Source organism: Amblyomma maculatum, chromosome 3 (genome assembly GCF_055883805.1).
Source record: "Amblyomma maculatum isolate TAMU_Amacu chromosome 3, ASM5588380v1, whole genome shotgun sequence".
In the NCBI taxonomy this organism is placed as follows: Eukaryota; Metazoa; Arthropoda; class Arachnida; order Ixodida; family Ixodidae; genus Amblyomma; species Amblyomma maculatum.
In genome coordinates this window covers 45,213,516-45,240,728 of record NC_139346.1, presented here as the reverse complement: position 1 = coordinate 45,240,728, position 27,213 = coordinate 45,213,516, and the positions used below count along the sequence as shown (strand labels likewise).

Genomic DNA, 27,213 nt, shown 5'->3' with positions numbered 1-27,213 from the left:
CCAACGAACCTGTGGTATTACCGCATGGTTTGAAGCTCGCAGACTTCGAAGAAGAATGCTTTTCTATGCATATCGCCGCGTTTAGTGACGACGTTGCTCGTTCAGCTTGACAGCCTGATCTTACCGATTTCCCGTTCCAGTCCATGATCAACGAATCGATACCCACGAGCGACCGCCAGATATTGGTGGAAGTTCGTAAGAAACACGTGGACGTGTTCGACTTTGCTCGAGATCAGCGACAGCCGATTCCACCTTCCCGCCTCCATTACGTGATCGACACTAGGTCTGCGCACCCGATTAGATAGACGCCATACCGTGTCTCACCTTCAGAATGCAAGATAATTGACGAATAGGTCCGTGATATGATGCGACGGGGAATTATTCAGGAATCGTCTAGCCCGTGGGCCGCCCATGTGATTCTCATGAAAAGGAAAGCTACCACATGGCGATTTTGTGTCGACTATCACCGTCTCAACACTGTCACAAAGAAGGATGTTTATCCACTCCCGCGCGTTGATGATGCCATTGACTGCCTCCATTCAGCTTCCTACTTTTCTTCTGTTGATTTACAATCCGGATACTGGCAGGTCCCGATGCATCCGAATCACAAAGAGAAGACTGCGCTCGTGACTCCAGATTGGTTATATGAATTTAATGTGATGCCTTTCGGACTATGCAGCGCTCCGGCAACCTTTGAAAAATTTATGGACACCCTTTTGCGTGCACTGAAGAGGCAAATTTGCATGTGTTACCTAGATGACGTGATGATTTTCGGGAGGACATTCGCCGAGCATAACAGCCGTTTAGCTGTTGTCCTTAACGGCATGGAGAAAGCCGGTCTCGTTCTGAGCTCTAAGTGCCGCTTCGGTGAACGCCAGATTGTTGTTCTTGGGCACCTGGTTGACAAATACGGTATTAGGCCCGACCCACGAAATATTGAAGCTGTCGGCTGCGTCAAAACGCCGACGTCTGTGAAAGAACTCAGGAACTTCTTGGGACTTTGCTCTTACTTTCGGCGCTTCATCTCCAAGTTTGCTGACGTAGCCTACCCGCTCACATGCCTCTTGCAGAAAGATATTCCTTTCAAATGAACTCCCGAATGTGATTCTACGTTTCACCAGCTCAAACTTCTTACCTTGCTGCCAATACTACGTTTAATCAGCCCGACAGCTGCCCCTGAACTCCACACTTACGCCAGTGGCATCCGCGTAGGTGCTGTGCTCAAACAACGACATGGAGGGAATCACCACGTTGTCGCTTACGCAAGCCGCACCCTCAGCAAGTCTGAACGCAATTAAACCGTGATGGAGCAAGAGTGCTTTGCGGTCGTTTTCGGCGTCCAGTGGTTTCGCTCGTACCTTTATGGACGTGCTTTTACAGTCATCACTGATCATCATTCGCTTTGCTGGCTGGTACATCTGCGCGCCCCCTTCGGTCTGTTGGCACGCTGGGCATTACGGCTTCAGGAGTTCAACTTTACAGTGTCGTACAAAAGTGGTCGCCAACATGCCGACTCTGGCTGCCTCTCGCGGCTACCTCTCACTACTACCCTTTGCGAAGAAAACTTTGACGATTATCTTGCGGCCGTTTCCGTCCAATTTCCGGGCCTTGTCACATTCCGACGATGTCACATTGATCGAAAACATCAAGATTTGGTAGCGCTTTTTGAAAAAGCTCGTGATCCTGCATCTGAAAACCCTTTCTGCATTCGCGATGGTTTGCTCTACCGGAAAAATTACTCATCCGGTGGTGCGCGCTTTCTGCTAGTCGTTCCGGCTAGCCTCTACTCCCCTTTTCTACATGCTATGCACGATGGCGTTATAGCTGGGCACTTGGGGTTTGCCAGGACGCTTACCCGCATTAAGGAACGTTTCTACTGGCCAAATATGCATCGAACAACTCAGCGTTACGTGAACTCCTGTGTGCAGTGCCAGCGGTTCAAGCTCCCCAAGACTTCTCCGCCGGGCCGCTAACATCCGGTGACGCCACCGACGACACCATATGAGCAAGTGGATGTTGACCTCGTAGGCCCGTTCCCCCGCTCGTTCCCCCGCTCGTTCAAAGGCAATCGTTCGGTCATCATGTCATCTCACGTGTTACTGTGAAACCGCCGCCATCCCTTCCGCCACCGCTGCTGGCATCTCTTTCTTTCTTGTTCACGCTGTCGTCCTCCGTCATGGGCCTCCTTGTGTCATAATCAGTGGTCGAGGCCGCCGGTTTACGGCAGATGTGGTTGAACAACTTCTGCGCTATTGTACTTGCCAGTTGCGTCACTCTACACCGTACCGCCCCCATACAAATGGCCTCGTTTAACGTGCAAAAAGGACACTGACGAACATGCTTACGATGTATGTTGACTCGCAGCACAAGCCCTGGGATGACGTGCTTTCATTCATTACATACGCACATGAGACAACTGCTTATAGTCCATTTTTACCCTATACGACCGTCCGCCTTGACGTTCTCTCGACACCATTTTGCCGTTCTCTCTAGACACCGAGCCTTCTGCTTCGAGCACCCTCTGCCGCGCTGAAGAGGCTCGTCGGGCTGCCCGATTACGCATTATGGCCTCGCAGGAGCGCTCTAAGCTGCGCTATGATCGTCGGCATCAGGATGTCTCCTACCTTCCTGGCGACTTAGTGTGGCTCTGAACACCTCTCTGCAATCGTGGTTTGTCCCAGAAGCTGTTATCGCACTACACAGACCCATTTATTGTGCTCACACGCATCAATGATTTGAATTCCGTCGTGTCTCGCTAATGTTCCCAAGGTCGCCCCTCTCGGAAAACACAAGTAGTCCATGTCGCAACAATGAATCGCTGCCACTCTCGGGACTCTGACTGACAGCCTAGGGGCTTTGTCTGCGACGGGGGGAATGTCAGGCATGCGCATAGAAGACAGAGAAGTGAAAAAGACGCTCTCCAGAATAGAGATTGAGGATGAGGAAGCTCACCATCGGTTGGTTAGCGCACCAGGCTGTGCTTTGTAAATAAACCTTGGCAATATAAGATGAAGTATACGTAGCTGGTGCGATGTTTCAGACCACGGGATTTTGTCCGCTCGTTTTGAAGCGGCTTCTGGAGGAGGAATTTTCCCAAACACAGTGGTGAGCTCAAGTAATGGCCTACTTCGTTGAGGGCACAACTCAGGATACGCGTAAACAAGCGCGTTTCAGCGATGTATACGTAATGAACACACAAATACCTTGCACTGCTGAACCAGAAGATGCAAAGGAGCTCAATGAACCTAAAATGTCAAGTCATGAAGTGCTTGTGGCTGGGCCAGTTGTAGCATGATTCTATGCAAGACATGCGCAGGATAAGTTGACAAAGGCCGAGCTAAAAACGTCTGAATAAACATTTACTTGTAGATTGCACATAAATGCTTGTGTTGTAGACCATGGTGACTGCTTTTGTTTTACTTTGTAGTCATTTCCTATCCTACCACACAGAAACGAAAGTTGGAGTCAGACCGATCTTTTATGTGCGTAACCCTGTATTCTACAGTACTCCTTGTAAAGTAAGGCTTGTGATTGGGCTAGCTCAAACGATCATGAGAACAATACGTGCGCAGCTTGGGTTTACAGGTACAGAACAAAAAAAAAACACAAAACGTCTAAGGGTAATCTAGCAACTGAAGTTCGCTCCATGCAAGCGGAAAAAAGGAAGGAAACAAGCATGTGGCCTTAGCTTAATAAGACACAGAAGCATGAAATAAAGAACACTGCAATGCACCGCACAGATAACAAATCGAAAAATGACAAGATATGAAACGAAACAGATGTTCCTGAAGGTCGGTTGGGGAATATATGCGGAGTAACAACATCCGCTTTATGTTCCAAAGCTGATACACATGCATTGTAAAATACTAATGAAAATGGTTTATGATTCCGGAGCATATCAGCTATCCAAGGGGAACTAACGTAGTTACCTTCATAGCAATATCATAAGCGGTAGGCCTCAATGGCTTCTCGTTTTTTGTTCCCTCGTAAGCCCTTGTCAGGAGAACAGTATTTTCAAACAAACACTTGTGTTTGAAAGACTTTGGTTGACCAGATTTTCTTGCTTCTGCAGAGAGCTACAATTTCTTCTGTGCTCTAGGCGCCATTGATTAAGGCAACCTCCAGTCTGCCCCTCGTAGGACGAGCCACAAGAGAGTGGTATCTAATATTATTAGCTTGTAGATTTGTGTGGACCATACAGGGCAACTTCACCTCGAACTTGTGGAAAATCGTGTTCAGTCTATATGAGATATTGTATATGTAAGGAATCATCGGAAAAGGCTTCTTTTTAACATTCCTCTGTGTCGAATAAACCTGTATCCTCGCATTCTTTTGAGTAAGTCCAATTTGACTAACCGCTTCTCAAAGTCACTTATTAGTTTGAAGGTATACTGCAGTTATGATAAAGGCTAGAGAAAGATAATACGTTAGTGAGCACTTCCTAATATTATTGGGATCTGAGAGCAACTGCATTCGTTCATACTCGCTGCCTCTCACCCAAAAATTAATGAGCTCAGGGATAATAAAGCCTTTCATGCGTATGTACAATGCATGTTTATCAGTTTTGGCAAACCAGCAAGATGTTGTTACGCCGCATAATCCCCAGTCGAGCGTCACAAACAAACATCAGTTTGTTTTTATATTGGTCATTTTTAAATTTGTTATCTTCGCGGAGCATTCCAGTGTTGCCTTATTTCCCAATTTATTTTTTTTCTGTCAAGCTAAGATCACAGCTAAGTTTCCTTCTTTACATTTCAATGAAATAAATTTCAGTTCGTAGTTAGCGCTAGAGCGGTTGAGTCATTTTTTTTAACCTTGCCCTTGTGAACCGAAGCAGCGCACATATTTTTCGCTGCTGAGCATATATTTAAGGCAAACGTAATCTTCTAAAGCTCTAGTGAGTACTTGGCTATATTTAAATGTAGAAGATATTATGAGTATCGAATATTGCACTTTCTTCTGCAAAATTATCTTACAACAATATAGCCCGTGTAATCCTACTATACACGCCTTAGGACTAAAGGCTTTAGGGTGTGTTTTGTAGACTGAAAAACGTAGTAGTGCGTATCTACCAACTCTTTCCTTTGCGGCGAGCACAAGAAAAATTATTTCCATTTGTTGAAATTTCTACAACGTGGATTTGCTGTTCATGTGAAGGTTTTCGTAAGAGATTCCTTTGTCTGAAGCATATAATGATAATACTGCATGTCGTATCGCTATTATGACCATTCGCTTTGAATGATACGATTATGCCGACCAGTTCTTACTAGATACAAGGCATGCATAGTTCAGCGCAGCTCTATTCTCATATATTAAACAAATAATATTAAATTTCGAGAGGGCCTTCGTTGATGGATAAAGCGTTTAATGCACACTAGCGTATCTGCGCAGTCACAATTACCACTGAAGCTGACGAACGTTTCTATTAACGCCTTTTCTCGCGTATATCATTCGTACATTGCAGGGTTCTTCCGTGACTACCTGGGCTCTTACGACAACATGTACCGACTGCTGGCTGCACTGCACCTGTTCGCCGGCTTGCTTTATGCCCCGCTCGCCATCCACGAGAAATGGAAACCGAAGAAAAGCAGTGAAGAAGTGACCGACCAGCGCCCGGAAATGACGAAGCTCTAGGGTGAACCGGTTAGATCTACAGCAGGCCCGCAAACGGGGCGATTTTCGTGAACGCTTGCGTATGCTTTATGATCTATGGGTCGTTAGTTAGAAAAAAACAAAGGAAAAAAAACGAGTTTATTGGGGGGAATATCACCGCTTGGAGTGGGGCTTTCACACTGATAGGGCCTTTCGGTCATCAAAAGTGTGCGAATGAAGCCAAGCTGTGGAGTTAGGTGTAGGCAATGGCCACGTTACATCGGCATAAAAGGTGCGCAGTTTAGCCGTCCTGTTCTCCGGACGATTAAGTCATGTAGTATTTTCATCATTTTAAATTCCTCGTCGATGATATAGGGTGACGAGGAGTCATTGTAAAATTTGCAGGATATAAGCGCATGGGCCTAATTGAGCGATTGCGTGTGTTACAGGGGAGATATGCTGAGAAGCCAATCCAGGGCACCGCTCAAAGCAACTATAAAGCGAGAGTGTCAATGAACGCTATTGTTTCTGTTAAACAATTTTCAAACAACGGGATAATGTCAAGCAGCTCTCTTTTGTCCTAAAGAAAGGACACTTAAAGTAATATTCTCCTAGGCCACTTTTGTGATTCAAAACTATCACTTGCCATCTTCACAAAGGAACATATTGTGCGTCCTAGCAGCGTCTTTAATTACACAACCTTTCATCCAACAAAACAAATAGGCCTTTCCCTCAGGACTATATACCAACTTGGGCACTTCAGAACGGTCTTACGTGCTCTACAAATGCGTTATTTGAGAAGCAACATCTGGTGGGGCTGTTCTCGCGCGTTTCATGCATGTAGAACAATGATTTCGTGCAGTTCATAACAGATGTTACGTCTTTCATCCAAAATCTGATAGCATTGACGAAATACAAACCCAGTCTTTGACAAACGCACAAGGAATCGCTCTCTGCCCCACGATGAAAACATTCCAGTGAGCGAAGGGAGCATACAGGAAGAGACTAGGGGAAGTGGGCTACCTTTACCACCTTCACACATATCCGTTCTGCTGGCGAATGCAAGGAGCGCTCTAATAAACGCGAATCATTTGCTTCTGTAGTCCACACATGCGAGACTCATATTATCGCAGTACCCGAAACATGGCTTCATTCCAAGGTTCATGACAACGAGAGTTTTTGACGATTTATCCCGATTTCAAGTTTACCAATGCGATTGCACTATGCGACCAGGAAGTGGTGTCATGCTAGCCGTATCTAAAGCTGTACCGTCTTATCACATTTCAACGCAAACTGACCTTGAATCCATTTGGGTATGCGTGGAACTGAGCAACAAAAAATGCGTATCAGCTGTATGTTATCGACCTCCCAATTACCCGTTGACGTTCGCATCTGAACTACCTGATGCGCTTAACTTTTTTATTACGCGACACCCCGCAGCCCCTATATTTTTTACTAGGCGGTTTCAACTTCCCTGATCTCACGTGGTTTCCTGATCATAAAAAGCTCAAGGAAATCCGTGATTATAGTAAAGCTGGCTTTCAGACCGTCAACGAAAGACTTTCTTCTTTTCTCAACATATTTCTAGCAGAATTTCATCGCCGAAGCACGGAAAAGAATTGGGGCATTTTTATTGCAAAAGCAAAAGCACTTACTTAAAAATATATTCCTCTACGCACCATTACAACGCATGCAAAATCATTGTGGTATAATACACACATAAAAAGGCTTTCTAATAAAAAGAAACTTCTTTATCGCACTGTCAAAAACATTAACCCAATTTCAAAATGGTAGGTCTATCATTCAGCCAATAACGGGTATGTATCGACAATGAACAATGCCAAGGCTGATCTCCTACAATACACCTTACCTAACATGCTCACCAATGATCCCAAAAAAAGTTTGGCGTGCCATTAACCTCGGTGGAGATCGTTCAATAAACTTTTCGAAGCAAACGGCTCTGCTATAGAGGATACTGAGTGCCCTAAAGTACTAAATGAAACATTTTGCCGCAATTTTGTTTTTTCTTCAAGCATCATGTTATCAACAGTGGATTATTGCCGTTTTCCGGTGATGGACGCTGTAACCATCGAGCCCGAAGGTACTGAAAAATTAATAGACAATCTTAAATTCTCTACAAGCCCCGGCTCTGATTTTATTAGCGCTAAGTTCTTGAAGAATACAAAACTTTATTTTCCATCGTTCTCTCTAACATATTTCAGCAATCGATCGAGACGACTTTACTTCCAGCTGACTGGACGGTCGGAAAGATGGTTCCCCTCTAAATTACCACCCGATATTTCTAACTAGCATTCCCTGCAAACATTTAGAGCATGTCTTGTATAGTTATATAGTCGATTTTCTGGAATCCAACTCTTTCTTCACTGACGCCCAACATGGCTTTCGTAAATCATTCTCATGCGAGACACAACTCCTTACTTTCACGCAAAACCTTCATGCTATTCTTGATCGTCGCTAATACGCGGATTGCATTTTTTAGACTTCGCTAAGGCTTTCGAGAAAGGGTGTAATAAGCTACTCTTTTTTTCCTCATATATATAAATGATCTTCCTCTCTGCATAACTTCTAGCATTCATTTATTTGCAGATGTCTGCGTAATGTTCTGTGAAATTAACGACCCTAACGACGCTCAAATTTTGTAAAACGATTTAAAGGAATTTGTGACTGGTGTGGCCCATGGTCGATGAAATTAAACGTCACTAAATGTAGAGCGTTACGTATTTAAGCGCGTTTCGACACATCCCATTTCTTACTACCTTGACGACATGGCACTAGAACAGGTGACATCATACCGCTATCTAGGAATTCACATAACAAGTCATATAACACGGTCTGTTCATATCAATGCCATAATTAGCAACGCCAATCGTGCCCTTGGCTATCTTCGTCGTAACATCGCCTCTGCTTCTGTCTCACTGAAACTTCTGTATAAATTGTTAGTTCGCAGTAGGTTAGAATATGCTGCGTCCGTTTAGAATCCTAGCACGGATAACATCATCACTGCCCTGGAATTGGTACAACATTACTCAGCTCGCTTCATCTTTCAGAAATATAACCGCACTGCTAGCCTAAGATCTGAGAACGACAAGTTGCTATTAACGTCGCTTGCTTCCCGTCACAAGTACGCTCGTTTTTGCTTATTTCCCAAAATAATGTACTATAACCCCATGCTGCGTAGCAACCTTGTGCCCCCTCCATCATATGTCTCATCCCGAATTGATAACTCCCATATAGTCGGTATTTATTTCTTTAAAACAGAATGTGCAGCATACTGTTTCATTCCACGAACAGCAAAGGACTGGAACCACCTTCCCGGGCCTACTGCCTCCATCACCGATCATCAAGTATTTTGTACTGCTTTAGCTAAAATTGTATGAGTAGCAATATAACCACCCTGTAAACAAGCTTCCTGTTTGTATCCACTCCCCTCTTCAATGCCCCCGGCCTTGAAGATAAAAATAAATAAATAAATAGCTAACACGAGGCGCTGTTCTAACACTCCGTAGCAATGGTTGCAAAAGAAATCACCCTTGTGTATGTCTCTACCAATAGAACACCAACCATTTACCTTATGTGTCTTTATATCTTTGAGGTGACATCCTCAAATGGAGGCTGTTTTGCCTTTCCAACTCTCCGTGCACGGCACGTTTCTGAGCACTCCAGATGTACTTGAGTGCATCGCTTGGCAATTTCTAAGCGTCTACATTACTCTTCATTTGCTTCACGTTTCATAACCACCCAGTGGCTTGCTTTAGCAGCCACATTGTTGTTCTTCGACCATGTTACCTTACTAGATTTTGTAGCGCTTCACACGTGACTTCCGTTTGTCGGGGCCAGCATCACGCACATATCATTTTACATGTCGCATTCCCGAGCCGTAACTAGTGCTGACGGCAATCGATTTTGGCGTGATCATTATACTGAATCTTCTGTCTGCGTTCCGCGCATAACCACGTCATATTGAATATCACTGGCAATGGCACTGTGTATCTACTCATGTGAAAGCAGTTGAAATAAATAAAATAAAAAACGCAACTTTCATTATGGCTTCACCAAAAAGCAGTTTCAGCTCACTGCTGAGCGCGACGCGATTTTCTTAGCGTAAGCTACATTGACCACACACGAGGAGTTTCGCGCAGCGGTAAGCACAGAGCCGTTGCATAGCCACCACTGTGCGTGGCGATCAAGAAGCAACCAGAAGAAGATGTCTCGTCTTCAATGCACCAAAAACATAGCTAGTCAACCAGGCTAAGTTGGACTTGGAATCTAGGTTTAGATGGCATAGCCGAGCTAATTTTATGCTAATTTTATGCTGGGCCGACCTCCTCATAAAAAGATGGCCTCGGACGGGAATCGAACCTCCATCCCTCGGATCCCCAGCTGAGCGCTTTAACGAACTGCGCCACGTCCGGAATTTTTTTCTTTATGGCATGAGAAGCCTTCCGTAAAAAATTAACTTCAATTACTGAAACTTGTTCGTGTCGCAAGTTACCGGGTTGATGTATCTACCCCGACACTGCACGGATCGTGAGTAGCTCATCTTAATTCTGCTTCTCTAGAGTGAGGATGATAGTAGCGATGTTGATAAGCTAGTCAGCGGCGCATTTCGGGCGAGCGTGTACTTAGCATTGGACAGTATTGGATTGGACTCAATTGGACTGGTTCGAATCAGACAGGTTTGGATTGAATTGAACAGGATTGGTTGGATTGTGTTTAAAATGAATGTACTTGACTGAACTGGATTTGATTAAACTGGATTGGTTTGAATTAGATTAGACTGAATTAGATTGGATTGCCTTACATTGGATTGGATGGGATTAGATTGAACTGGACAGGAGTATAGGCAGCCCGGCGCCAGGCAAATATGCTTTCGCTACGTATATGCTGGCCTAGCTGAGCTAAGCCACGGCCAATGTTTTTTTTTTTATTCCGCTTCAGGTTGCCTTAAGTCGTTATTTCCTCCCTGCTCTGAAATGTTTTGCTTCGCATAAAACTCTGTTATCTTGAACCTGTGCTTTAAAGACAAACATGTAGATTTGGTGTCCGTTAAAGTTGGCTGCTGAGTAGAATGTCGCGAGCTCAATCAAGACAGCTGAAATTCAGAAACGTTGTCCTGTATTTCGTCTAACACCGTCTGGGATAGTGTTGCATATGTCAGAGCAGTAGTGAAATGTAACGCACGAGTGACCATCAGCAACCATATGCTATAAACGCGTATTCTTCATAAAAAATCGTTCCGAAAAAGAAACATATGTCGACATTTAATTCAATATTTGATATACATCGAGGACCACCATTCGTTAGGATGCGTGCCCGATATTGAATTTACTGTAGTTGATAACTTTTATGCCACTGACGGGGCCCACTTTGTTGTTCCTATATATTCCTCGATTAGAAGGAGAAAGCGTCTCATTTACGCTATGCACTAGATCATGTACACTTCAAGTATGCTTTTAAAATATGGTCTCCGGTCCCCGTCCTTTCTATTTCGACAGCGCGGAACTAGTTACGTGTCTCTAGCTGTCCTTGTGACTGCGTTTGTATGGGTAGGTCTTGGCAGCGTGTTTTTTCTGCTCTAATTTTGTGTCACTTATTTCTCAATCCGCGTCGACTGTGCTTTATCTCGGTCGCACGTGAAGCAGCCTTAACTGCCTGGCTTGGCGTGCCTGTTTAAGTCGTTCGATTTCACCGATGGTACGAAATGTTATATTCTTAGCAATTCTTAATGTATTCAATAAATGCTTTCGAATTTACTGCAGCATCGAGATCGGTTTTTATTTCATCCGCTATGGGGTGAAGTATTATTTTTTCAACTTCGGGAGAAATCTGTCAGCGTAAAAGTGAGTGTGGAAAGATTGTCTCCCTAGTTAAGGCGCCATCCCCGTCTCACACTGACATATCTTAGCAACGACAAAGTTCTCGCAGCATAGCAATATGCCTTTGCAGGAATAAGCGAGAGCTTTGTGCGACGAGATGACGCCCATTTGTTCTATTCTAGTTCGGCCAGAATTGACTGATCCGCTCTGGCCTGATATGTCGAAGTGTGTTCGTCTGTTGCTTTCGTTTCGCCGTTGCCGAGGAAATTCGTAGATTTGAAGATCGCTTTCAAGTTCTGGGAATGTTTTGAATTACTGAGTTCCACCAACATCGCAGCCTCCAGTTCTCCTCAAGGTAGCCCCGGGTGGACACTGCACTGCGATGCAGCGCAAAACGCCACACGAGCGATTCAGTTCTTTTTTCTTTTGTGGTCGCAAACTCTAGCATGAAAGGTTCATCGTTTCTGACATGCTGGCACATGAAACACATATTCGCAACTTTTTTCACCAATTTTCTGTGCCGATAAATATCAGACCTTTGTAAACCTTTGCGCGAGTCTCAGATTTTTCCAGTTGATTATTTTTTTCCTCAACAGCAATACATACTCTGTGCCTTTGTTTATGCGACTAAAGTGTAATTTTACAAGCTGCACTACTATATGCAGCAACATGAAAAAAATTCAAGAACGCGAGATGCAATTGAAGATAGACCCAAAACCGCTTGTGCGTTCGACTGCCAGTCAAGATTTCTAGACACTCGCCTTTCCAGACATGGTATAAAGATGACGATGACGAGACAGCTGGCTTTCGGACAGCACGGTCCATGGACTGAATACGTAAGTCTCTTCCGTACAGAGGAGCATTACATTGACAATAGGCTCCAACAATGCAGTGACGGTTTTTACTCCTCTCGATGGGCCCCAGAGCCGCGGCGGGGGACAGTGAAAGTCCGCTTCTATGAGCGTCCTATCGGCCGCTAACCTAGGACGAATTGCGTACCTAGGTCTATTTTCGAACAAAACCAACCACTGCGCACCTTTAGCATGTGTTTGTTTCCTCTTCTCCACTTCTACTGCCAATTTACTCCTGACCCGCCCGCACTAGTGCGCAATTCAAATCACACAACTTGCCCCAAGTAGCACAACACTAGACCAATACCGGCTCAGCATCAGAAACAATTGGCAAAAACGTCTTCTCTTAATTGGAATTCGACCCAAATGCAATTTAAGCCAATATATAGGCGGGCTAAAAGCAGATATGAGACATATATTTAGCCTATGAAAAAGCCGACATAACTACGATGCTGGTCTTCCAGATTCAAATTTATATTCATGTATGTTCCTATTACTGGCTGTTCTATATTGGCAACTCAAATGTATTTGTCGGCTATCGCAATATTTCATCCTCTCAAACTTATTGGCACTGAAATATTGGTAAGCTAATACTACCTACTGTCATGCATAATGTTAGTATCGGGATTTATATATTGGTTTCATGTTTTTGTCGTTCTTTGCTGGAGGCATTCATACACACAGAGCTCTTTGAGCAACTCGGTGGAAAATGCACTGAAGACAAGTATACGCGACTTATGTATTGTGACGGAGATTTCATTATTTAGTAATATAAGAGCGAGCATATGGCCTAAACGTTCGAGATTTCGAGATAAAGCAAGTCGTTGTAGGTATATTGATTGACTTCATTCAGACATTTCATTAAAGCTACCATAGCATTCTCTTCGAAAAATTGGAGCATTATGGCATCCGTGGGCTTCCGCTTACTTTGTTGAAAAGCTATCTTTCACATAAGTGTCTGTTTGTTTCTGTTAACACTTTGGCATCGAGAAAGCAGCAAATCATATCCGGAGTCCAGCACGGTAGAATTTTGGGTCCTTTGCTTCTCTTTCTGTATGTAGATTATCTAGTTAGTATTGCATCAGACACTAAATTTATTCTTTATGGTGATGACACCAGCATGTTTACCGCCTCTCCAAACGTCAATGACGCAATTGTAAAAGCAAATGATGTCTTGCGAACGTCAGATATCTAAACGGGAAATAACCAGCTAAAGGTTAATACTACAAAAACAAAAGCAATAATTTTTCAACCTAGAGGTAAACAGAGAAATAACCACCTAAAGGTTGATGTTACATAAACAAAACCAATATTTTTTCAACCTAGAGGTAATCAGGTCGCCATGACTACTGAACTGATATTTAAATCATCGAAGATAGAAATCATGCAGTAGGTAAAATTTTTTGGAGTACATTTTTCGGAACATTTGCAGTAGAATACCCATGTAAATTTTGTGTTGAACCGACTGAGCAGTACGATGGGAATAGTAAATCGAAACAGATGTCTTTTACTGCGAGCGTAAAGTTATTCCCATACAGGTCTCTATTGGCATCTTACCTAAACGATTTATTTCTAGTATAGGGCACAACCACGGAGGGTAATCTAAACAAGTTACTACGCATTATTGCTTTCGTACCATACCTGCAATTTACCTCTAAGCTTTTTTAACAGTTCAATATACATAGAGTTAGTCAGCTTTATAGGTTTAGGTTATTACGAGAATGTTATATTGGTCAAAAGCGCGGAAACAATACCCTTATTGATATTGCCAAACTATGCCTAGCCGATCCAGTATACACCACCAGGTCTGCCCTACCTTGGGAAAATAGCTACCTGCCGGACTAATTACGGTCGACAAATGCTGCATGATCTGCTACTACGGATGCCAAATGACTATATAAATCAGTTCAGTCGTTCAGTCGTGTCCGCCTCTTCGTGACCCTAAGGACCATGTCACGCCACGCTTTCCGGTCTCTCACTATCTTCCTAAAATCACATACCTTCATCTGCAGTGCCTCAAGGATGCCATCTAACCATCGCGTTCGCTGCCTACCCCTTCTCCGGCGACCCTCAACCTTTCCCAACATCAAATCTTTCTCCAGCGACTCCTCTCTTCTCATCAGATGACCAAAGTAGCTGAGCTTTAACTTTAGAATTCGACCCTCCAATGAGCAGTCAGGGTTTATGGTCGACAATATCGACTGATTTGATCTTCTGGCAGTCCAAGGAACTCTCAAGAGTCTTCGCCAGCACCACAATTCAAACGCGTCAATTCTTCGGCGGTCAGCCTTTTTCACAGTCCAACTCTCGCATCCATACACCACAACTGGAAAGACCATAGCACGAGTTATACGGATCTTGGTTGGCATACTAATGTCTCTGCTCTTTACTAGGCGGTCAAGGCTAACCATTGCTCTCTTTCCCAGAAGCAGGCGTCTCCTAATTTCAGTGCACGTCAAAGAACCCAGGTGGTCGAAATTTCCAGAGTCCTCCACAATGGCGTCTTTGATATTCTGATTCGCTTTGGGACGTTAAACCCCACACATCAAGGCAAACCAACCCTCTTTTTGATAATTATAGGCGGTTCGGAACACTTTGCTTAGCCAGAGATTAACTTTGGGTATTAGTCCGTGAGGCCGAGAAACAACCGCTCAGCAGTTTTAGAGGGAGCCTTAGTTTATTATTCAATTCATCAATGAGGTAGACCAGTAAATCAATGGTGTCGCCACTTGTATTTGGAAGTGACATTGGCAGTACACACCTTCTCGAAGACAAGACGCAAAGTTTCCATAGGCTCAGACCACATGTCAGTAGCAGTTACCACATCGTCTGAATAATATGGTGACCATGCTTGAGGTCGCTCAGCGCAACCCTCATTAGGCCTGTTAATACGACTGGGCATTTGATCCCAAAAGATGCATACGTAAAATTATATAATTTCGACATGTTGCAAAATGTTATATTTTCACAGCTTCCAGGCCTTAGACCATCTCGATTTAGCACTCTAAGTTTTCTCTTTCTGGGAAGGAGCCTAAGTAGGTCCTTGAATGTTTTACAGAGTTGTCGAATACCATTTATCTGGCCAGTGCTCGAATACAAGTAATCCCAACTACATGCACTCCTAATGGCACAGCAGTTGAGACAGTTTTCTCTTTTAAGTATTTATGAATTCCTTTTCAGTCTGACATAGACTGAAGCAATCGCATTAACCTGATTTTGCTAACAGCTCTCTCGGCTTCCTAAAACGTAATCTTCCGAGACAGTTACGACAACTCGCTTCTTAAACATCATTCTAATCACCTCTAGCCTGACTGCACCACCTCCAGAGGCTAGGCCTCTTATATCCCTTCAACTGACCCAGTTGTGCTACAGCTGCAGCCATTTCATGCTCGTAAACTTAATATTCTCACCCCCCTCCCTAATGTCCTACCACCCCTACTAAGCGTGCCTTCCCTCGGAATTCAGTTGTGTCATCCTTAGAGACCACCGATTTACCTTAACATTGCATTAGATTACCTGTCCATGCCCGTTTTCTTGTGTTGATTTGTACCAGAATGTCATCTTATTAGTTGGTTCACAGGAAGTAAAAGGCGCAGTATCCGTCGCACTTATTTCTGTGGACACCTGAACCACGCCGTAAGAAAAGGGAGGAAGGTGGGAGTGAAAGAAGAGCCGTAGTGGGGGCTACGGAGTAATTTCGACCACCTGGGGATCTTTAACGCGCGCTGACATCGCATAGCACACGGACGCCTCTTTGTTTCGCCTCCATCGAAACGCAGCCGCCGAGGTCGGGTTCGAACCCGGGTACTCCGGACAGTAGTCAGGCGTCTTACCACTGCACCACCCCGGCATCTCACTTTTGTTTTCTGGCTTATTCTGCCCGCTCCGTCCCTAATGTTGCACGTACTCTTTTCTATTCCAGAGCTTTCTGTGTTTTTCTTAATCAAGGGCTTAGTTTAAACCTTTTCGCTGGCCTCCACGTATCTGCCTCCAAGTTAACTACCGGTAATATTCAGCCTTTATATACTTTCTCCGCTTACGTAACCTGCTTTTCATGATCTGATAGTACTGGACGTATGTGCTCTGTCCCAATCTGATTTTGTAGAGAAATCTACTCTTGGCTGTAGTCAGCGGCGCGTTTCTGGCAAGGGTCGCTAGTTACAACTCCGCATGAGTCGTAACCATGGCAACTACTTGCTCCAATTCATAGAATAAAAGAAGAGATAAGAGGGAGGAGAACAAGAAGCCGATCAAATGGAGCAAGAAGGTTCAAAAGACTTCAAGAAGAGGCGCCGAATCGCAGATCACACCATACGATTTGAAGTCAGTGTATCGCCAAAAAGGACGTTCGAGTCGGCCTTTTTGACCCATCCGTTTGGTAGCCTTCGCACTCGTATGCAGGCTCAGTCGCGTTGAGCCTCCAATAATTTTTCTGGTTATTTCCCTTACGTGATCTCCATTTGTGGCCACTACCTGCCCTAATTTAACCTACTTTCTTACTTCTTCCAGTCCCTCCCTAGATATCGGAAATTGGTGTGCTGTTGATTACTTTAGTCTTCTGAATTTTTAGGCCTCTGGCTATGGTTTGCTCGTCTTTGTTATTAGTCATAATTTGCACTTTGTCACCTTAGCTACTTAACAAAGCAATGTCATCAGCGTACTGCTGATCACTGAGATATTCTGCATTAGGCTTTATCTATAACTGCTTCTAATCCAGCTCTCTGAATACTTCCTCTTAGCAAGCGGGGAATAGTACTCGAGAGATTGGGTGTCCTTCCCTAAGACTGTTGCTTATGAGAAAATGATTAATTTTAGAGGAGACTTTCGTTGCTGTGCTGTCGCTACACCACTTTCACATATGGCTTATACATTGTATAATGCCAAAAGTTGCTTATACTAGCCCAATTCTACTGAACCTCGAGTTCAGTTCAGGTTCAAGCCTACATCGTTGGCAACATCGAATCCCTGAAAAACAGTGCCATTGTTTTTGTCAGTTTGTCAGGTTGCTCCCATTTCATTACGTCACAGTGTTAAAATCGTGAGCTGATCTTAACCTTTCCTTTCGTCGCACTATTGTGTAATTAAATTAATTTTATTTTTACAATCTTTATCATCATCTACTTCAAGACGACTTCCTTCGTTGACTCTCACCATTCTTCAGATGTCGTGACCACTATTTCAAGATCAAACGCATGACATGCCACTCATTTTCTATATTTATTTATTTAATTTTACTTTTTTAAATGAATACAAAACATCTTAAAAATTCTGCTGTGCCACTAGCCGAAGCTATTGGAGGCACATTTTACACGTCATTCAAACAACAGGATTTACACACAGTTCGATTATACGTAATCAGCATGGGTGATCAACGGCAAAGCGCACACATAAAGTATCACCAATGGTGCCCCACAATCTTCGACAAGTAGAAATGTTTAATGGAAAAGACGACTTTATTAGCTATTTTGATTTCAAGTGATGCAGTATTCCGCACTTTTTCCCCCATTGTACTCAATTAGCTGCTGTTCGTAGGTGTTTTGGATTAGATGGTAAATAAATTTAATACTGCTTACATGCCTATTAGGCAACATAATATACTATTTGAAGGAGGGTAATTATTCTGAACAATACTATTTACAACCATCGTGATTTTCATTTCAGATTTTATTTTGTTTATTACATGCGGCATACGAACAAGAGCAAACAACAACAGCAAAAAGTGATACAGCCATCTGTAAAATATTGTTGCAATCTGATATTGTCCTAGGTAAAGAGGAAAACTTAAAAATGTCATTTCGAGCATATTAGGATGTCAATGATTAAGGGTCATGATGTCTTGTGTGCCGTGTTATTGCAGGCGATATATTAGGAGGCTGGTTTATTGCAAGTTTGTCATTTATTAAAAGAGAAAGGAATTCAAGCCTCAGCTGTTTTCTGCGCGATTCGAGTGTGCTAATAGCATTTTCTATCATTTCTTGAGAGGCTGAGTCGAACCTAACGAATTTATTAAATATAAACCGAACTTTCTTTGTATTTTTAAAAGGTGGTTGATATTTTACTTAGTGTGAGGATCCCATGAAATGCATACGTACTCTAGCTAAAGTCTAATAAATGATAAGTGAGAGAGTTTTTCACGGAATAAGGGGCGTTTTTTAGTTAGTGTATGAGGAAACAGATTTTACGGAAGGCAGAGGAGCAGATTTTATTAATATGCTAGTTCCAGGAGAGATTAGAAGTTAAGGTAACACCCAGGTATATGTAGCTGTTGGTACCGCGCAACGGTGAATTACCTAGGGAGTAAGAAAAAATAAGAGGGGCTTTTTTACGACTAATACGGAGGAATAGTGACTTGTCAGCGTTTATCAACAACCTCCCCTTTCTCTGCACCAATTCAATATATTGTTTAAATCTGTTTGAAGAACAATATGATCGTGAGAAGTCGACACATCTCAATACAAAATACAATCATCGGCAAACAGTCAGATTTGCACACCCGGACTCACAACATTCACGTTGTCCTTGAGAGTATGAGGAATAGTAGGGGATCCAGAACGCTCCCTTGGGGCACCCCTGACGTGACTCGAAGAATGGCCGAGCTGCGTTCGCCAGTTTCAACGTACTGCGTTCATTTAGTAATGTAAGCAACAACACAGTTTACAAACATGTCAGGTATGCTAATCATTCTTAGTTTGAATATTAATTTGTCGTGCGGAACCTTATCAAACGCTTTGGTGAAATCTAGAATATTGCATCTATTTCTCCATTACTGTCGAGGGATAACGCAAAGTTATGAATTACTGATACCAGTTGTGTTACAGTGGAATACCCCTTTCTAAAGTCATGCTGAAACTCTGTAAGTACATTGTTTTCAGCCTCGGATTCATTGATGCAGTTTGCCGCAACGTGTTTCAAGACCTTGAAGCTTTGAGATCTTAACAAAATGGGGCGATAATTTAACAGTATTTTTTTATCTCCCTTTTGAATACCGGAACACCTCGGGCCACCCTCCAGTCACCCGATAGCTCTCCCGACGAAAGCCAAACAGAAAAACATTTGACAAGAAATTTCTAAACATGTTCATGATACCGCTTTAGGAAGGTGTTTGTTATTTCGTCAAGCGCCACATGAATCAGAATCAGAATCAGAATTTATTGAATGCAATAACTGAATACAAAGATTTGGTAAATACAGGAGGAGGTCCCAAAGCCAACGGCTACACAGGGGACCTCCTTTTAAAAGCATGCAAAACAAAAATGATTATTACAAACAACAGCAGGTGAAAACTGCAACTGTTATGTAATATAAATGTAGAACACAAAAAATGCAATATGTCGTAAATATAAACAGAACATAAATTGGGAACATGTTATATAAATGTAAAACAGATGAAACAATTGAATGTGGGATAAGTATCTCTTATCAATGAAAAAAATATATATATTTAGCGCGATAGCAGAAAACTGCGAAAACTACGCCTAAAAGCATGAATGTTAAATGATTTCTTTTTCCGAGTGGTAATGAATTCCACAAAAATGAGGCAGAGAAATTAACTGTAGATTTGCCGTAATTGGTTCTGAGTTTAGGGAGTAAAAAATTGTTCTGGCATGAAAACCGAGTGAAACTACGTCGGAGGAACTAGGTACTGTTAATTATTGAAATGAGAAGTGATCCATTTATGAATTTCAATATGACGATGCCAATAGAATAATAAAACATGGATGGCGCTCCAAGGATGTTATGAGCTTGCAGTAAGAGTGCAGCAGTGCACAAATGGCTGTTAGAAGTAATGATGCGAATGGCTTGACTTTGTATGTGTTGTAGCGGTGCCATGTGTGTTCTGTATGCATTACCTCAAGAAGAAATACAATAGTTAATATGACTATGGATGAAAGCATAGTAGAGTGAATTGCGCGTGTGTAAATTGAAGTAATTGAGCGTCGTCACGAATATGGATAAGATAGTCAAAGTAGCCGAGGAGTTCTGTACAGATCTCTACAATAGTCAAAGTAGTCAGGACCGTAATGAGATTGGCGGTAGGGAAAAACAGTCAGACGTTCCATCAGTGACGAAGGACGAGGTCACGAAAGCATTAGAAACTATGAAAAGGGGGAAATCAGCTGGAGAGGATCAGATAACTACAGATTTGCTGAAGGACGGGGGGGGGGGGGATATCGGGCTAGAAAAACTGGCCATCCTGTATACGCAGTGCCTGGTGTCATCGACGGCACAGGAACCATGGAAGAATGCAAACATTATCCTCATTCATAAGAAAGGGGACTCTAAGGACCTTACAAATTACAGACCAATAAGCTTACTGTCTGTTACGTATAAGGTATTTACTAAGGTAATCGCTAATAGAATCAGGACAACCTTAGACTTCAATCAAGCAAAGGATCAAGCAGGGTTTCGGAAACGGCACTCTACTATCGATCATATCCATACCATCAATCAGGTGATAAAAAAATGCTCGGAATATAACCATCCCTTATACATAGCATTCATTGATTACGAAAAAGCATTTGACTCAGTTGAAACCTCGGCGGTGATGCAGGCATTGCGAAATCAGGGGGTAGACGAGCCATACGTGAAAGTGCTGGAAGATATATATAGTGGCTGCACAGCAACCATAGTTCTGCATAAAGAAAGTAACAAAATTCCCATAAAGAAAGGTGGTCGGCAAGGAGACACAATCTCCCCAATACTATTCACAGCTTGCTTAGAGGAAGTATTCAGAAACTTGGAATGGGAGCGGTTAGGGATAAGGATAGATGGAGAATACCTCAGTAATCTGCGATTTGCTGATGACATTGCCTTGCTAAGCAACTCGGGGGATGAACTGCAAATAATGATTGATGACCTAGACAGGAATAGTAGAAAGGTAGGCTTGAAAATCAATATGCAAAAGACTAAGGTAATGTTCAACAGCCTAGGGAAGGAACAGCAGTTTACATTAGGTAGCGAAGTACTGGAAGTAGTAGGCGAATATGTCTACTTAGAACAGTTAGTAACCGCAGATCCGGACAATGAAAAGGAAATAACAAGAAGAATAAGATTGGGAAGGAGCGCATTTGGCAAGCACTCGCAGATTATGACTAGCAGCATACCGGTATCGCTAAAGAGAAAAGTATATAACAGTTGCATCTTACCTGTACTCACCTAAGGCGCTGAAACGTGGAGGCTAACCAAGTGAGTTCTACTTATGTTGAGGACATCCCAGAGGGCTATGGAACGAAAAATGTAGCGGTAAAATTAAGAGATAGAACGCGTGCAGAGTAGGTCAGAGAAATAACTAAAGTTACCGACATTCTAGTGGAAATTAAGAAGAAGAAATGGACATGGGCAGGACGTGTAGTGCGAAGAGACGATAACCGATGGTCGCTTAGGGTAACACACTGGATTCCAAGGGAAGAAAAGCGTAGCAGGGGGCGGCAGAAGGTTAGGTGGGCGGATGAGATTAAGACGATCGCAGGGGTTAAGTGGATGCAGCTAGCACAGAACCGGGTTAAGTGGAGAAATATGGGAGAGGCCTTCGCCCTGCAGTGGGTATAGTCAGGCTGATGATGATGAAATTGAAGTAATTTTGCACCTTGATGAGCACCCTTATGCCGTATGCTGTTTTTTTAAAAAGGGAGGATATATGTCTGTTAAATTTTAAGTGACAAGATCTATGCCAAGAAACATCACATGATCAGTGGCAAAACATATCTGAGAGTTAAGGGAAATAAGTGAGATGCAGGAATAGTCTTGTGAGGAGATGAAAAGATGACAAAGCTAGATTTAGATGCATTAATTGTAAGCATGTTATTTCGATACCAGGTTGTTAGATTTGCTACATCGGTATTCAATTTACGTGTTAAAGAATCTATGCATGTGTCAAATGCTATTATAGTAGTATCATCAGCGTATAGTATACATTCAGAAGAATCAAGGCACGAGGGCAGATCATTAACGTATATTTGGAAAAGAAGTGGTCCGAGGATGGAACCCTGGGGAACGCCAACGTTAGTAGTCTTCGGTGTAGAGTAAGTATCAGATATGCAAACTGCTTGGATTCGGTTAAGTAGGTAGCTGCGGATAAATGTTAAAGCAGGATCAGATACTCCAAGGGCATTTAATTTATCAAAAACTATGTTGTGTTTAATTGATTCAAATGCCTTCGACAGATCAATAAATAATGCGCCAGCTAATTTACCACAATCAATGATATTTTTAATCTTATCTGTTGAAGAAATTAGGGCTAATTCAATTGAAAAACCAGACGTGAATCCGAACTGATTAGAAGATTTGATGTTAAATTTTGCGAGGTAATTTGCCAGACGGACGACGAACAGCTTTTCAATGACTTTGCTAAAAAAGGAAAGAATAGCAATGGGACGATAGTTACTTGTTAAGCGCCGGTCACCTTTTTTGAAGACGGGAATTAGTTTGGCTTTTTTTAGCGCGCTAGGGAAGATACCTGTCTTGAAGATTAAGTTTACGATGTAAGAAAATACACTGCGAATCAGAGAAGATATTTGCTGATATGAAAAGAATGGAAGTTGTCAAAGCCTGGGTTTGCATCTTTCTTATTTATAATGACGGTGCGCACCTCATCAGGAGAAACCGGGAAAAGAAAAAAAACTATAAGGTAGACGGGGGTACACATGAATGGGGTGAGTAACGTGAGGCTGATCGATGACAGATGAATCAATGAAAGCATTCGCAGTGTCACGAGTATCACGACCAGTATGCGTGTCTGTTTGGAGTTTTGGTTTTGAGGTTTAGCAGCATATTGACAATACCAGCATAAGAAACAAAACTGGCATTAAATACACGTTTATCGTAGAACCCGGTAAAAACATTTATTACTGAAAAACACTTTGAAAATACTGAAAAACACTCTGAAAAAACAAAGCTGCTCCATGCCTCTGTCATTAGTTATGGCATGCCATCCAGTGTTAAATGCGAAATTGATTTCTTTTTTTCCTTTCTATGCTTCCGGAATTAATCAGTATCATTTTTAATGAAGTGAAGTATTATTATAATAATGTATAGCTTTGTTCGCCTTCTGTTCAAGCACACTATGGGCTTTTTTTATTATTTTATTTTATTCGGGTTGATATGCTTTTTTCTTTAACCTTTCTACTTTTCGTTAAGCATGAATAGCGTCGCGTGTCATCCAGAGTATACGCTTGTGAAATTTCTTTCTTTTACTAGGTGGGAATATTTCTACGCAGTGGAGACACATACTATTGAAGGTATTCCAAAGGGAACAGACATTGGCGCTATCAAAATAAACAAGACAATTTTTCATGTAATCTGTAAAAGAAATGTCATCCGTATGAAAGAAACTTACACAAAGGAAACTAAACTGTGCAACTATGAACAAGGGGGCACTGGACTGATACTCATTGGAGTATGTTTTATACGCAGTGCTCTTTTCCACAAAAACAAAATTCATCAGTGTAGGACCAGTATGTGGTAGCCCATGATTCGCAGTAGTATGTAAAATGACAATGAAAAAAAAAGTAAATAATTTTCAGCACAGACATGTCCAGCAATTCCCGTGTTTAAATAGGAATTTACAAGCTGAAGCAAGCTCAGTGCACGAAGTATCAATGTGCTTTTTCTTTATTTAAGGTGGATGTCAATGGTTACACCGAGGTATTTAAAGGTTTCAACTTCCTCCATTGCAAAATTCTCAATGCAAATATGTACTTTAGTATCTGTGAGACGTCTAAGTCAATCTAAACAGCACATACTTTGTTTTCGCAGCATCTATTCTCATTTTATGAGCTTTAAGTTATGCGGAGATGTGATTTAACTCATTTATCTTTGACAGAATTTCAGTTAGAGTGCTGCCTGTAAAAACTGTTGCAGTGTCATCAGCGGACATCACCGCACTAGAATTCGTCAAGCAGAAGGAAAGTCGTTAACATAAAGGGAAAATAGCCCAAGGCCTAAAACTGAAACCGGAATAACTCCAGCACAAACAAATTTTTTAGCTAATTTTAAGTGTTTGAGATGAACAAATTGTTAAGGTAACTTGTAAAGAAATCAAGAATCAAATTTCTGACAGCGTAGGGCTCTAGCTTTTGTATTAATATTGTATGATTAACTGTGTCAAATGCCTTTCTTCAAGCCAAAGATACGACCATATAATTCTTATGCAAAGACGAACACAAGTCATTAGGCAATGCCATTACTGCTTTGTATGTAGACCTGATGTTCCTGACTTATCTTAGGCTTATCTTAGGCTTTCGTTCCCATAACCATTGCTGACAAGAACAAGCTGTCTTGTACTGTACCACAATAGAAATGAATATAACGTTATTTATTATTTTACGGTCTTTTCAAAACAGAAAGCTAAAGGTGTTTTTCTTATACTTGTGTTCTGCTCATTGTATTTGTTTATGATTTTTATTTTAGCACCAAAAGTTCTGTTTACAGTTTAATGTGTTCATCTGCATACTGATTTCTCGCCAGGGTTTGATAATTGCATTCTATTCATTTGTAACATTTTTTATAGTTTTTACTTTTTCGTGCTACTTGATCCTTCTAGTATTTCTGTGCTTGCATTGTTGCCAACCCTCCTGCCCTCATAGTGGTCATCTAGAAGTTCTGAAAATGAAATAAAAATAAATTTGCGGCAGCCGGTATACGGCACATACCAGCGAGATAGGCAGATTCGCTCATCGCAGACCTTTTCTTCAGTCAATGTGCGAACAGTGAACGGATTGATATCGTGGTATCGTGTAAACAGCAGCCGACACTGAGTGTAATGGGAGTGGCTGTTTTCATATTCCTAAATATATCACTGCGGCTCAGTTTTATTTTTCCTGTTAACTCAGTTATGTAGTAATGACCTCTTTGTAAGCACGACCATTTTATTAAGAGGCAGCGCCTAGTCCCCTGTTTGCAGTTGTAGTAAGCGACTCTCGCAGTCATTTACATACATTGTTTTTCGCGGGCTTTTAATGCAAAGCATTTATTGTGTCATGACTCATGAGTGGCTCACCGGAGCATGTGAACTGAGCCTGTCATCATAGCGTGTCAGCATGAATATCCAGATAATTTTATCAAACTTTTATCCAATCTAATTCGAGTATGTACTCGAGGGTGACCTCCAAATTTGGATGGGCCAGATCCAAAATTTGGCCTTGTCAGAATTTGCCCAAGAATATTGGCTAACCTAAATCGAGTATGGCCAATTCAGTGGTGGCCACCAAGTAGGGATGGACCAGATCTAAATTTGGCCCCTGGATTCCTGAAATTTTACTTCGTCAGAATTTGATAAAAATTGATGTCTGACCTAATTCAAGTATGGCCAATCCAGTGGTGACCTCCAAAGCTAGGCGGATCTCCTTCGAAATTTGGCCTCCCTGGACCCCCAAATCTGGTTTAGTCCGAATTTGGTCAAACTCTGTGTCTAGCCTAATTTCAGTATGACCAGCTCAGCGGTGATTTGCAGATGTGAGTGGGCCGCCAATGCAATTTGGCACCACTGGACTCCGAAATCTGACTGAAACTGATGTCTAACCTTAATAAGGCCTACATGGAGACTTCCAAGTCTGGGTGGGCCACTGAGAAATCACCAAAATTTGGTCCCTTATCTCCAAAAATTTGACGACGTCCGAATTTGGTCAATAGAAACTGGAACTAAGCAACGGTACTGAACAGCGCAACGCAGCACTCATAACGTAGCTTAGGCGCCGCGGAACTCGCAATGCTGTCGCATTTCTGAGCAGCAAGACTTAAATGCACCTCTGTAATTTGTTTAAACGTTTTCTTCGAGCCTGCTGCTAAAGGCGACAAAGTAGGTATGAAGGTATGAACGCCACAAAGGTATCATTTTTCCGCAATTATTTGAGCACGCTCACACTCCCACGCACGTACCTACCGTAAACTAACGAAAATAAATGTATAATAAGTAATTTTTACCGAAAGGAACGCTTTTGTAACGAGGAAATTAGCAAGCACCTGCGGCGCCATTTCTAGAGGAATCACGCAGCGGCCATGGTTGGTGTATATACAAAATTTTTCGACAAGTACTAGTGCACCGACTCAGTCGAAACCCCTGTCGAAATACGGGAAAGCAGCGTGTACCCATGAATTCGGAGGCACATAGTAGAGACAATTCAGAACAGAGTACGGAGAGAAGCGCTACACGCGAGCACGATCGCTAAAAGCTGTGTAGTACATGTGCACCGAAAGCAAAACGGAGCATGCGAGTGGCGACTGAAATGGGCAGAAATAAAGTGACTTTGCGCAACGCCGGCGATACTAGCGCCGCCGAATCACCGTAGCAGCGTGGTCGCCGATAAGATGATTATCACAACATAGTGGAGGGCTAGTTGAACATGAATACCCTCTGTGCTGCACATCTGCTGATCGAGAGCGTTACCATGCAGTTTTACCTAGTCCGGCCATAGCTCGCCTGCTGCGCATTACTTTTGGTGCACCTGTGCATGTACACAGTAGGTTCAGAGCCGCACGTTACAGCAGCACTTCCTCTTTGTTGTACAGTATTTGTTAGGCGGCTGAGGAAGCAGTTGTTTCCTAATTTCAGCTCTTCGAATCGGCCATGTCGGGGATGAAAAATGGCCATGTCTTCGAGAGTGAAGCAAAATGCAATCGCTAGTCTCAGATTTTGTGCAGAAGAAAGGTGAATTCGTGCTTTATGGTAATCTGAATAGCTTAGAAGTACCGCATGCTCTAGCCCCACCTCTTATTTTCTCAATAATAAAACATGTTCCTAGCTCAAGGCACCACGCAGGCACTAAGGGAGGAGCCGGCACGCGAAGCCAACTTTGCTGTGGGAAAAAACGTCAAATCCGATGCGCACAATATAGGCCATTTATGTGTGCATTCCTTCCTGACAGCTGTTGGAGGCAAGCACAGTCTACAGCTGGGCGGAAATTACCCTGATCCTTTTCCGCTTACTAACCACACGC

The 27,213-nt window shown here is 42.6% G+C and overlaps 1 protein-coding gene across 1 annotated transcript in view; it reads left to right on the top strand.

Moving 5' to 3' along the window:
* The window catches only part of LOC146194674 (monocarboxylate transporter 3-like), a 37,174-nt gene extending 31,539 nt beyond the window's left edge, over positions 1-5,635 (top strand). The window contains exon 4 of the mRNA XM_084596616.1: positions 5,465-5,635. Coding sequence (XP_084452742.1) covers positions 5,465-5,634 — 170 coding nt within the window. The 3' untranslated portion in view covers position 5,635. The remainder of the gene's footprint in view (positions 1-5,464) is intronic.
* The last annotated feature ends 21,578 nt before the right edge of the window (positions 5,636-27,213 follow it).